The following is a 14,034-nucleotide window of genomic DNA, read 5'->3' as shown; positions in this document are numbered from 1 at the left end:
GGGTAAGATGTAATAAGCTGAGAGGTGACGGGTAGAAGAGGCAAAGGGCTGAAGGAGGAGGAATCTGGTAGGAGAGGACAGTGGACCATGGAATAAAGGATGGCGGAGGGGAGAAGAGGAGATGAGCAGGTCATCGAGGCGGGGAAAGGGAGCCACAGGAAAAAGGGAAGACGGGAGTGGGGGGAGAAATAGGAAGTGTGGGGTCACTGGAAGTTGGAGAAATCGATTGTTGAGGCCACAGGTTGGAGACTCCCAAGGCAGAATATGAGGTGTTGTTCCTCCAACCTGCATCTGGCCTCAACATGGCGGTAGAGGAGGCCGTGGATAAACATGTCAGTGTGGGACTGGGATGTGGAATTGAAGTGGGTGGCCACTGGAAGGTTCCGGCTGTTGCGGCGGACAGAGCGAAGGTACTCGACGAAGCGGTTTGTGGAAACTTTTGTCAGAGAATCCACTTGTGTTGAATGATGGGGGGAGGGCGGTGTGTGCACACGCATTGGTGCATCACAACACCAGGCTGCAGAGGAGGCCCGCAAAACTTTCGGAGTCATTAATCCTTGCTGTCCTATCTAATGGAAGGAACAGTGGGGTGCTTCACCACACAAGTACATTCACAACTGCCTTCTATTGCCTCAAGGAGCAACGGGTTTCGGTGGAGAACCAATTCAGTTGCTGGCAAGGCACTAAAATCTGCACCTCTGTGTGAGAAGATCCATTGTAGGCCCAAATTTAGCCTGGCATGGAAATTGTGAGCATTCACCGCATTATAAGCCTCTCTTGTATGATCACTATAGCAACCATTGGAAACGGTGAAAAATCAGCATTAAGAAACAGTAGTTTGATAAAAAGCCTGTTGAGAAAAATATGGCTCTAGTGCCAGGCCACAGTGAAGCCTTGACTACCTTCTTTGTGGGTTGAGTATAGTCACTGGTTGGGGGATGGAGCTTAAGCATATAAGCTGTGTAGGTGCTTTGTACAATGGTAGTTTCTGCTTCCTTACACTCAAAGAGCTCCAGATGGCATTGTAACTCGTGGGCACACACTTTAGTTTTATTACAACCAGCCTCGAACCAAGAAACCACAGGGGAAATAAATAGGTGGCTGAACAGTTGTTCAGGAAGTGGCTCTCTTTCAGTGTTCGTTCTTGGACATCGTGTGGAGTTTGCCTGCCAATATGAAGAGTCTGGAGATGTAGGGTTGGCAGGGGCAGTAGAGTGGGCCGAGAAGGAGATCTATTTTTTTTGTGCAGCCTACCAGGGTGGGACTCACCTTGTCCTGTCTGTGAAACGGATTAAAGGAAGGCAAAAGTGAAACTCTGCAGGATGGCTGTTTGTCACCTGTCAATCACTTGTCTTGAATTGGGACAAATTAATCTCTGGCTGGCGCAATTCTTCGGCATGTGACGAGAAATCCTGTTATCTTGAGGAAAACGGTAAAACACATCTGGAAAATGCCATTATTTTCAAAACAAAGGCATTACCAGTCTCTGAGTTGTTTCACAACCTGCAAAAGTGGACCCACAGAAATCATTTAATTTAAATTAGGACAACAAGAAGTGAGTCCCCCTTGACGTGTTAATGGAACCTTCCAGGGTCCCTAACTTGCCCGTTTATTAAAGTTATAATGCTTTGTTTTCTATTGGATTTTTGTAAGAGGTTTTGCAAGTTACTTCGATTCTGGGATGACTTATATGGTGCCATAATGATCTCAGAAGGAATTTCAGAATAAAGTAATTAAGGAAAGAACGAGAAGTTTCCGTTAAATTTATATCCTTAACATCTTTTCTATTATAAGGACAGTCACACTGTGGAACATGCCAGGTATTCAGATGTGTGGTCTGTGGTTTGTCCTCCAAATTAAAACTGTGGGCATATTGAGAATGAATGGCCAAAAATTTCCAATTTAGGCAATCTAGTTCATTACGTTTAACCTATCAGGGCTGCAGCAAGTGTTTCTGGTAGTTCCTGTGTTGTACTAATCATTAGTTTGCACTGGCACTTAAACAGAACTCTTAAAACTGTTTGAAGCTGATATTTTTCCCTCAAGGATCTCTTCAATCAAGTTGGCTTTCGATATAAAACTACAAATGGGATACGAGCTAAGAACTGTACTTGCATTTATATGAACTTTATTTAGGAGGAGGGGGGGAGTTTAATAAACATAATATTGGTGCCGCTCTTTAAAACAAAATCTGCCAAAGAACCTGAGAGTTAAAAGGAACTTTGAACTGTTTGATTTAAAAAGGGAAGGTTTATTTCTGCACTGCCTGCAGAATGAAGTGTGACTTGCTCCGTTCTTCCAGAACAGCCGCCCTTGCTGGGCCTCTGTGGGTGGCAGGAAGGGATAAGTACAAAGGTAATGGAGGGAGCCTCCTTTGTGAGCTGTGGAGCCTGTTAATAGATGTTGTCCAGCTGGCTGGAGCAGTCAGTTAGGAGAGAGCTCTGAGAGCTGTTGGTTCACATCAGAGACTGGGCTCACAATGAACACGGAGAGCACAAGTCCCTCTACCATTACATCTCCAGCCTTTACATCAAGTGGAACTCAGTAAAAGAAAGCTTCATGGGCACATAGTTACGTGTTTCCCTTCCTAACCTATCATCTATTTTTAAAAGGCCAAAAGTGCAGCTAGTAGAGCCACTGCCTCACATCTTTAGCAACCCCGGTTCAATCCTGATCACAGCGACTATATGTGTGGAGTTTGCCTGTTCTCCCTGTGACTGCATGGGTTCCCCCTCCAGTTTCCTCCCACATTCCAAAGTTGTACCAGTGGGTTAATCAGCCACAGTAATAACCCGCAGTGCAGATGGGTAGTAGGAAAATTGTGAGTGGAGTTATGGGCATGTGAAAGGGAACGGGTTGCAGGAAGTAAGTAGAGGAATTGGATTGATGGGTTTGCTCTGGGAGCTGAATGATCTCCTATATTGTAAGGAGAATATGTAAACAGCACTTAAAATCCACCTCCTTGGTTACCTGTCCCAGCACCTTCAGTGTAGTGCCAGCTTTTTCTGAAAATGTTCCTTGAGCTTCTTAGGATGTATCACGATGTCAATTACAATGGCTGTTCAGTGCTGAGCAATTGGTCACTCATTTAAAAATGAAGCTGCCTTGATTGGCAGTCTCCTCACTTTTTTTTACTGTTTCTGCAATATTTTCTGAATTTACAATAGGTGCAGGAAGTTGGTCTGGGTTGGCAGTGCACGATGGGCAGTAGGAAATAATTTGGCAGCACAGTGGCACAGTCTGGAGAGCTGCTGCCTCACAGCTCCAACAACAAGGGTTCAGTCCTGACTTAGGTAGCTGTCTGTGTGGAGTTTGCACGTTCTCCCTGTAACCGAGTCAGGTGCATCGGTTTCCTCCCACATCCCAAAGATGTGCAGTCTGTGGGTTGATCGGCCCTGGCGCATACGTGGGTGGTAGAATCTGGGGCAGATTAATGAAATGTGGGGAGAATAAAATGGGGTTAGGGTCTGATTAGTGCAAATGGGTGCTTGATGGTTGACGTAGACTCTATGAAATCAGGTCCCTCTTTCAAACCACAGGATTTTGTTTTAGTATCAACCTCAGTGGAAATTAGTTTTTAAAGCTAGGTATTCATGCGAACAAGGAATTTCCTTGCACCCTGGTGTATATTGGTAATTAGTAATTGGTTTATTCTTGTCATATGTACTGAAATACAGTGAAAAACTGTGTTTTGCATGACATCCATACAGATCATTCCAAAACATGAGTACATCAAGGTAGTACAAAAGGAAAAACAACAAAAGAATAGTGTTACAGTTACAGAGAAAGTACAGTGCAGGTAGACAAATAAAGTGCAAGGGCCTTGATGAAGTAGATTGAGAGATCAGGAGTTCATCTTTATCTTGCAAGAGGTCAGTTCAAGATCAAGAGTCTTATAACGGCGGGATAGAAGCTGTCCTTGAGCCTGGCAGTGCGTGTTTTCAAGCTTTTGTATCTTCTGCCCGATGGAAGGGAGGAATAAGAGAGAATGACCGGGGTAAGAGGGGTCTGACTATGTTGACTGCTTTCCCGAGGCAGTGGGAAGTGTAGACAGAGTCATATATATGACAATAAGCTAATCTAATCTAATGTTGGGCAGTGAACTGCTAATTCACTGTGGCCAATCTGTCCTATTTACTCAGTGCCCAGTTTGTCCACGCTGGCATTCAAATAGAAGGCTAACTCTGTGACCCGGGGCATTGCGGGCTTTCCGTCCACTCCTCAGCCATCAGGCATCAATTCCAAAGGTGTTGCTGGTTTTCTGTGTTGTATTGCTGATTCAACTAATCCACAGTGACCAGGATGTATGTTGCCCAGACTGCCCCTCCCCCAAACTCCTTTTTCTACAAACCTCAACTTCAAAACTTGTATTATTGGTATCCTGCATCCTTCCTGTACCTCCCACACTGACCAACATCAGCAACCAGTTTTGGTAGAGCTTTGTTTGCACTTCTTGCTGAAACTATTCTTTAAAAACAATACAGATAGCAAAGCTGCTTTTGATTCATAAAAGACAATAACAGCATTTTAAAGATAGAGAGTGATTTTGCAGAGCATATGAGAAGAGATCAGGAGTTGCTTAAAAAACTGGTCCAAGAGATGCATTCCTCCTTTCGAAACGTGATCATGCAAATTTTAGACTGAGATTTTGACCTGTTTTCAAGACAATCATAGGAATGATAATGTAGCCACCTCTCTGCACAATCACATCAGACGTAAAAGAGTCGTCTTCCTCTGACAAGAAGCAACTTGCTCTGTGCTGCATGCCAATGCTACTCTTGAGAGTGAGGTGGAGGGTATTGTCAGTCCCGGCACTCAGTAAGTGGAAATAGCTGACCGTGCTAGATGCAGCTATGAGCACTGGAGGGATCCATTGGGTTGAAATGTTGCAACCATAACAAAAAAGACGTGCATTTATTTGGTATCTTTTGCAATCTTAGGATGTCCCAAAACCATTACAGCTAGTAAATAGCTTCTGAAGTGCAGTTACAATGTAGAAAACACGGCACCAATTTCACACTGAAGCTCTCACAAACAGCAATGTAATAATGACCAGCTATTCTGTTAAGTAGAAGAGTGAAAACCAACTTGACTGAAACGTTAGGGAGTCTTAACAGGATGGTTGTGGAGAGAATATTTTCTCTTGTGGGGGAATGGAGAACTCGGGGTCACAGTTTAAAAATAAGGCATCCATTATTTAAGTCAGAATTGAGGCCACTGTTTCTCCGTCATAGGTGAACATAAAACAGTACAGCACAGAAACAGGCCATTCAGCCCACAATGTTGTACTGAACTAATTAAATTAGTAATTAAATGTCTAACTAAACTAAACTAAACCCTTTTGCTACATAATGTCCATGTCCCTCCATTCTCTGCACATTCACGAGCCTATCTAAGAGCCTTTTAAATGCCTGTATTGTATTTGCCTCCACCACCATCCCTGGCAGCGCATTCTAGGCACCCACTATGCTCTGTGCAAAAATAAATGTCCCGCACATCTCCTTTGAACTTTCCCCCATCACCTTAAACGCCCTCTGGTATTAGACATTCCAACCCTGGGGAGAAAGATACCAGCAGTCTGCTCTGTCTGTGCCTCTCATAATTTTATAAACCTGTCAGGTCTCCCCTCAGCCACCGACACTCCAGAGAAAACAAGCCCAGTTGTCCAACCTCTCCTTATAGCACATGCCCTCTAATCCAGGCAGCATCTGGGTAAACCTCTTCTGCACCCTCTCCGTGCCCTCCACGTCCTTCCTATAATGGGGAGACCAGAATTGAATGCAAAGGTCTCTGAGTGTTTGGAACTCTCTTCCTCAAAGGGCTGTGGAAGCAGAGTCTTTGAATATTTTCAGGGCAGAGGTAGAAAGATACTTGATGATACTTCCCTTTGACCATTCAGTTCTTGAACCAACCAGCACAACCCTAATCACTGCAGTTTAGCAACACTATGACCACTTTGATCATTTTGCACTAAAATTCTTTTTGTTTTGTGTTCTTTCTTGTAAAAATTGTGTATAATTTATGTTTAATTTTCACGTTTTTCTTGTGAATATGGCGCTATGTGCCTGTGATGCTGTTGCAAGTGTTTCATTGCACCTGTGCATACATGCACATGCATATGACAATAAACTCAACTTTGACTTTGAAAGGTTACTAGGGGTAGGTGCGAACGCGGCGTTGAGGTTACAATCAAATTAGCCATGATCTTATAAGATGAAAGACTCAGTGGCTTCCTCCTCCTAATTTGGCTCTGATGTTCACCTGAGTGAACAGAGAGGGTTTAATATTCAAACTGAAGGATGCAGTGCTACAGTGAAGTCTCAGCTTGGATTTCAATTCTTGAGTCTGAGGGGTGGGATCAAGCCTGTGATCTAACTCGGAGTTGAGGGCAGTACCTTCTGAGCTGTGGCAGACAGCATCGAGAGAAAGCTTGGTTTGTAATATCGCTAAATTGTCTTGGTAAGGCCAAAGTGTTGTGAGATATCTTCCTTGAAGTCAAGTCAAGTTCAGTTTATTGCTATATGCACAAGTACTGTAAGGTACAGACACAATGAAAAACCTACTTGCAGCAGCATCACCGGCAACTAGATTCAGGCAACAACACACAGAACTTAAGTTATACATAAAGCATATAAGTCAGTGAAAAAAAGACTGTGCAAAACAAGACATTAGTGAAAAAAAAACACAATCAGAGACAAGTCCGTGGTAGCGCAAAGGGTGGTCCGTATTGTCCCGTTGCTGAGGTAGGGTTGGAGGTGTGCAGGTCAGTTCAAGAAGCTGATGGTTGTAGGAAAATAGCATTTCCTGAACCTGGTGGTGTGGGACTTCAGGCTTCTGTACCTCCTGCTTGTCAGTAGTGTCAAGAAATAGGCATAACCCAGATGGTGGGGATCCTTGATGATAGCTGCCATCTTCTTGAAGCAGCTTCCCATGTAGATGCTTTCAGTGGTGGGGAGGGCTGTGCCCATGATGGACTGGGCTCTGTCCACTACTCTCTGCAGCCTCTTGTGTTCCCGTGCTTGGGAATCGCTGTACCAGACCTTGAGAAGCTCCTTTCAGGCCACTGTAAGATGTGGGGCCTGTTCCTGTGGGATGGTTAGCCTGCACTCAGCGGGCATCCCATCCAAATGCAAGCGGAGTGTTGTGCTGCAGGTACGTGTTTACCCTCTGACGTATTTTACTCTTTTTTTCTGCCCGGCCGCACAGGGGGACACGCCAAAAAACAAAGCTGAGAAAGCCATGGACCTGGAGCTGGCAGCATACCTGGAAAACCGGCAGCACTACCAGATGATTCAGCGCGAGGATCAGGAGACGGCTGTGTAACCCCTTGCAAAAGGATGACGGCAAATCCCTCCCCCTTTCCCACCAGCTCCCCTCCACCCCACCCTATCCTGGACCGTGCATGCCTGCTGCCATTTGTGACCACATGGGGTTGTTGGCAACTCAAACCTTAGACCAGTCTGTGAATGTCTGTGTTTATTATTACCCAACCCCCCCTTCCTCCCCCCTCTACCAATACTCAAGCCACAAACTGGAGCATCGAAAGCTACAACTAAAAATGGCATCGTGCCAGTGACTGCTCAGCAAGCAGCAGTTCAGTGGTGGTAGCAACCTGGCGAGTTGTGTCTCACCGGTGCGAATGGGTGGATAAGGTCAACGGTTTTTAATGAAGTTGGGTAGCCATGGCATTCACGTAAACTTTGTGATGTTTAAATTGCACATAGCCCATGTGGCTTTATGTACTTGGGACAAGCCCTCTGCTGTTGTCATGACTGGAGTGGTAGCAGAGGTAATACAGATGGCTGTAAAGTGAACGCTCACTACTTTGTGAAAGGGCACATGTGCTCTAGTGCAGGCTGAAAATTTTAATATGGAATCTGATTACACAGTGGCTGCCTTTTTAAAAGAAAACTACATGGAAAAGTGCTCTATATCGGAACTTCTTATTGAGATGATGTAGAACGTTAACACGAGAGAAGTCTGCTGCAAACTTTGCCATCTGTTTAGGGCTTCTGTAATGTTTACGGTGGGTGGGGTGGGTTTGTGATTTAGTGATGTTGCATCCAACGTCCGTTCACGGTTACTGGGACGCAGGGGAGGGGACAGGACCTGCTTTCCATCCACAATGTTAGAGAGGACTGAGAGAGTGAAAAGTATGAGTGGCTGTTTTTTTCCTGACATCCAGGCTCTAACCAGCAAATTGATTTACTGGTGAGGTATTGAGGCAGACATTTAATAAATACCCTAAACACGGTTGATTTTATTTGATTTAAGTGAAACACTGTTTTTTGTTTACTTTTACATGGGCATTTAGAAAAAAAATGGATTCTTAAAGCTGTAGATCAAAAATTTCAGACAGGCATTTAGACACCTGCAGTCACCATGCTATACATGTTTTAGTGAGAATAGGGTCTCTGGCAAATGGTTTAATAAGGAAATAGTTTTGTTTTGTCCCATTTAATGAACAAAAATTCAAGCCTGTTATTGAAGAGGTATTTTTCAAGTTGGCACCAAGGTTTTTGACGAGACTTTGCTCAGAGCAAGTTTCCAGTTCATTGAAAGAGATTTGCTCAGCTAGTGCCACTCACTGAGTCAACAGAAGTGTGATGGTCTGTGACCTGCCAATTCCCACTTACTGGGCTGGTCCCAGGTTGCATTGGCAGTCTGTGCTGTTAGCTGTTCAGCTGGGCTAAATGAGGGCTTCGGAGCCAGAGGGGAAAGAAGTGACCAAAAAGCAGCCGAGCTTTCTATCCCTGGGCCTTCACTGTACCAACTGCTGCCACATTAAGGCATGCAACCTTTCTTTGGCTCCTCAAAGAAAATGTACCAAACAGCAGAATACTTCATCGCAGATACCCATATTAGTGGACCAATCTGTATGCATTGTGGTGATTTTTTTTAAACATGATTTCTGTGCAATTTCATTCTGCAGCACCTTACCAATGAATCCTTCTTCAAGTGAGGTAATATGGGATGTTGTGGCAAAGAATATTTTTTGGTAATCTTTCAGAATCCTAATTGGAATATTTACCTATTTTTTAAAAAAAAAAAGCAGCACTCCTGGATTTGGATCTTTCAGAAAGGAAACACTGCACTGAGCTGAAGCAGTCGGCAATCACGTTATTTTACTAAAGACCTACATTTACGTAGTGCTGTTCAGAGTCTCAGGTTTCCCCCAAAGGGCTTTACAAACAATGCAGAGCTTTTGAAGTGTGGCTAGTGTTAAAGGTGAAGGTGAAGGAAAATTTGGGGCAGAAAATTTCCAGAAACAGCATTGTGATGGTGACCAGATAATCCGCTTTAGAGCTGATCTGAATGATAAATATTGGCCAGGACACCAAGGATAACCCCTGCAGTAGGATCTCTTGCGAGAAGGCAGCTGGGTCCCATAGCTTTTCATCTCATTGAAAGTAGGGCACATCTGACAGTGAAGCAATCCTGCAGTGCTGACCTGGACACTAACTCCAGTGCAGCAATGAGGAATCGCTTCACTGGAGCGTCGATGCAGACTTTTGTGGTCATGTCTCTGGAGTGGGATTGGAACCCATATTCTAGACCACGTGAAGGGTCTCGACCCGAAACGTCGACTGTCCATTTGCCTCCACAGATGCTGCCTGACCCGCTGAGTTTCTCCAGCAGCTTTTTTTTTGCTTCAGATTCCAGCATCTGCAGTCTCTTGTGTCATGAGGTGAAGAGAACTACCAACTGCCTCTCATTTTATTGAGGTCCTTTTGTTAATTGGCTTTCCATTTTGAGAAAAGGTACATCTTTCTCCTGCGTTCTCCAGCCCACCTTCCCTGTGCTCCCACCAAACAGCAACACAAGAAATGGGGAATGAACAAAACATGGAATTTGAAGAAATCTGAATGTCACATGGATTTAATGGAGCACTTTTAACCCCTTTGCTTCCGTTAGATCTATCCCTGAGAAGCTTTTCATCACCCATCGTGTCCCTTCCCCCAAACATACCTCTTCGGCTTTTCCTTGTTTTGCTTTCCACATCTCCTTGGGATGTTCTGTAGGGTCAAAGGTGATTGTTGCTGTTGAAAACGATAGCTTATGAAGGGAGATGACAGGTGGTAAGTGCTTGCTCTGAGATCAGTCACATGTGGTTGCTCTTAGATCTTGCAGGCTCACCCCTGAAACCTGACATTCTCAGTTTCGAAAAGGTCTCTTTAGCTCAGCATGGTGGAGCAGTATCTGTTTAAACTATATGTTAGGATGCTCAATCTTGCACACTGGTACTGTACGCTGGCACTGTATATATTATATATCAAGCAAGGCCTTAAGTCAACAGAAAAGGATTTTCCTTACTGAATATACAATTTGGTAAATGGATATTTGGTTCTGAACTTTCTGTTGATTGCTTTAGATTAATATATATTGTATGATTTGACTTCAACAGAACACCAAACTAGTACTGTTGTAGGAAAATGACATTATTGTTGCATTGAATTGTTATAGAAAAGAAGCAGAGATGGTTTTAACTTTACTTCAGTGGAATGGATAAACAGGAGGGTTATTTCACAGGCAGCCTATCCGAAGTTGCCAGTTTTATTCTACCGCCAAAAGTTGAAATCACCTTCAGTGTTTTTGCTTATAATTGGAACAGATTTAAAAAGTGAAAGGTTTACATCCTCTAACCTTACCTGGAAAAAGTAGCACTGTGCCAGGAGGAAGGAGGAAATTGAACCCTGCCACACCGTCCTTGAAGCTGACACCTAGGACCTCCTAATTCCCACAGGAAGAAGGTGGAACTACATCAGCAGAATGGAGACAGGCGGCTCCAACCTCTGCTGTCGACTGTGTAAATATGTTCTTTGAACAAAACCTTTCTGTCTGGTTGTAAATTTTCCAGGATAGTACAATTATTGTAATATTCTAGTGAGGTTATGTTGACGTATCTGACAGTTTGCTATCTGTGACTATTTTTGTGTGTAAATTACTACAAGCCCTTTTTGTAGATTGATATAACTTCAAACATTGGCAGTTGTTTTTATATTTGCATTTTGTGTGCGTGTGCATTTTAGAAACAAATGCCTTGATTTGCCTGTTGTCGAGTGAGTTGGATACAGCTGCCTTGTTCCTACTTGAAACTGTGAGCCAAGTCCCAGAGTGTTCCTCACTGAAGCAGTGTGAAGCCTTTGAGTCAACATGTCGTATGCCACGTGTTTTCAGGATCAGATGGTATAAAAGGATGGGATTGCCTCACAGGACAACACATTTAAGATCAATACTCCTAAGTCCATCAAGACAAAATTTGGTTAGAGGTGTGAAGTGGGTGGTGTTTAACTTATTTACTTCAGTGATGTTGAACAAGTCCTCCCATCTTAACAATGACCTGCTTATCACACCACATGATAAATGTCATGTGATAACCACTTGCATTAAATTCCACTGTTTCTGTTCTAATGGAGGTATTAAACTATTTTGAAATGAGAGCATGCGATATAGGATTTAGACACCAACATGTTGTACGATACCATTTCCAGGATATTGCTTGTGAGAGAACAGATCCAAGTGTTCGAATTAACTAGTCGGTCAGCATTATGAACTGCATACGGCTTCATATGGTGCCCAGCATGCATTTAGTGCCTGCAGTTATGTTCTTTTTAATATATTTTGACCTCTTTTAAATAGTGTCTTTGTTTCTCAGACTCACATTTGCTGCCTTTTCCTCCAAGATTTAAATCCATATATCCCCACCCATCAGTCCTGCCGACAGAATCTGTCTTTTAACAGCCAGGCTGGTTTTTCTCTGCGTAAGGTTTCCCATCTCATTGGATGCACAGTGACACGACCAAGAGGTATGCTCATTCCCAGTACTTCCAGGGAATAAGTAGGATAATGGGAAGAGGGCAGGAGAGGTATGGCAGAAAATGAAAATGTTTGGATACCTGGGAATTTAGGGAATCAATATTAAAGGCTGGGAGTAAGGAACAAGGTTGAGTTATGTGCTGGATGCTGACCTTCTACTTGTAAGGTCAAACTCAATCTTCATATGTCATTGACATGAGCAGTGAACATTTGGGAGACAGTTTGCTGGGGCATTGGTACAATTTTAATCCAGTTCTAGTAGAGGCCTTCGTTACAAAATGGTTCCCAATTTCAGCACAATGAGAAATGACAGGATGGGGAAATCCCAGTGCAGGAGAAGATTATAACTGAGTAGGTGCTGAAATGTGTCAGGTGCAGGGTATTCATTCTGTTTTTAATTAAGGAAAAGCTAACTTGACAGAGTGTTGACACTGGGTGTTCCATCGCCTACCAAATTCCCCCTTTGATGAATGCAAAGTTTGGGTCGGCATATAAACTGATCTAGACCCTCAAGAAGATCAGTTGAGATCATGGTAATGTTTATTGGCAAAAGTGGATGGACCTGTGGACTTATATTGGAGAAGACCTGAAAACCTTTAACCGTCATAATTTAATTGCAAGTGCTTCTGGAGCATTAAGCCATTGACTGCTGATAGGATGAGGCATAATGCCAGTCCTAACAACTCAGCCTGGTATTGAGGAATGGAGAGCAGATCGCCAGCCTTTGTTGAGTTAGTTAAATTCTTCATTCCCCATCAATCTTTAAGATATGAATCAATTGATCTAGCTACTTTTATCGTACTGTGAGCATTACCAGCTTTTCCTTTGTTGTGGGTCCATTTATAAGTAGAGCTCTGGCAGGGCTGGGGTGGGTTTGTAAAAATAATTGACCAAGATTCCTACTCCTCCTTAACCAGTGGTCTGACTGATTGATGTCTCCTGGAGATTTGAGATGCCCTTGGCCGTGTCACATGACCCATTGACACCACTTTAATGGGAACTTGCACAAATGTTTAGTAGTTTGCCATTTCGCAAAGTACAAGATTGAATGGATAAGATTTCTGTAAACTTTAGCCACATCTCCCCATCACCCTCCTCTGATACCTGTAGACCATGGGAACAAGTAAATGGACCAAGTGACATGAGGGATATATATATCTCTTTTACAGATAATGTGGTTTATGTTAGAATGAAATCTTCTGATGGGGCAGTTAGGATACGACTAAAGGCACTAATAGCTGGGTGTACCTGAAGTGTGGAATGGTGATGTTGCTGACTTAGTGAGCAACAAGCTGGGACTGGTATAAATGTCCTTTTACGGGGTTGCGTATAAATGGATTTGATTGTATTTGCATCAGACTGGACCAATAAAAAGAAGCAAAAAGGAAAAATAATGAGCCAATCCATCATTGACTGTGAACTTTCCTGTCAGTTCATTTGGGTATCAGTTTTCTGTTATAATTCAGAGTGCTTTCTATTTTGGGTGCTTCCTGTAGACCCTTTCATTATCTCATTCCGATTTCTACAACAGGCCAGACTTTTCCTTGATATGGAAATGAAGTGTAATCAAATGCAGGTCATTTTCAACCCTTTTTAAATATACAGAAGCTAAATACTGCAGATGTTGGTAATAAAAATACTGGAAATACTCAGCAGGTCAGGCAGCATCTGAAGAGAGAAACAGATATTGTTTCAGATCATTGGCTTTCCAGCATTTTTTTTTCTTGAAACAAGGGAAACAGAAACCAATAAACAGGTAAGAGAGACAAATAGAGATCTTATCAAAGAGAGGAACTGAACTTATTCGAGCTGGGCATTTCTGGTAGGAGTGAATGAAATGAGAATACGAAAGCAAAATGATGCAGACACTAGAAATCTGAAAGAAAAACAAAACACCCTGAAAACAGGTCGAGCAGCATCTGTGGAGAAAGAAACGAGTTAAAGTTTCAGGTGTAACACACAAAGCACTGAAGGAACTCAGCAGGTTGGGCAGTATCTGCGTAGGGAAATAGATTGTCGACGTTTCAGGTCGAGACCCTTCATCTGGACTAGAAAGAAAGAGGGGAGGTGGCCAATATAAAGAGGTGGGGGGAAAGGGGCGGATCAAGAGCTGGCAGGTGATAGGTGGATGCAACTGAGGACAGGAGTGATGTCAGAAGCTGGGAGGTGATAGGTGGAAGTGACAAAGGGCTAAAGATGATGGAATCTGATAGGAGG

General features: G+C 43.3%; 1 protein-coding gene across 1 annotated transcript in view; it reads left to right on the top strand.

Moving 5' to 3' along the window:
• dgkza (diacylglycerol kinase, zeta a) overlaps nt 1-13,199 on the top strand; it is a 405,283-nt gene extending 392,084 nt beyond the window's left edge. The window contains exon 38 of the mRNA XM_052029707.1: nt 7,207-13,199. Within this exon, the coding sequence (XP_051885667.1) occupies nt 7,207-7,323 (117 nt within the window). The 3' untranslated portion in view covers nt 7,324-13,199. The remainder of the gene's footprint in view (nt 1-7,206) is intronic.
• The last annotated feature ends 835 nt before the right edge of the window (nt 13,200-14,034 follow it).

This window comes from Pristis pectinata, chromosome 14, assembly GCF_009764475.1.
Source record: "Pristis pectinata isolate sPriPec2 chromosome 14, sPriPec2.1.pri, whole genome shotgun sequence".
In the NCBI taxonomy this organism is placed as follows: Eukaryota; Metazoa; Chordata; class Chondrichthyes; order Rhinopristiformes; family Pristidae; genus Pristis; species Pristis pectinata.
Note: the sequence above shows the minus strand (reverse complement) of the source record. Positions and strands in the feature narration are given on the sequence as shown.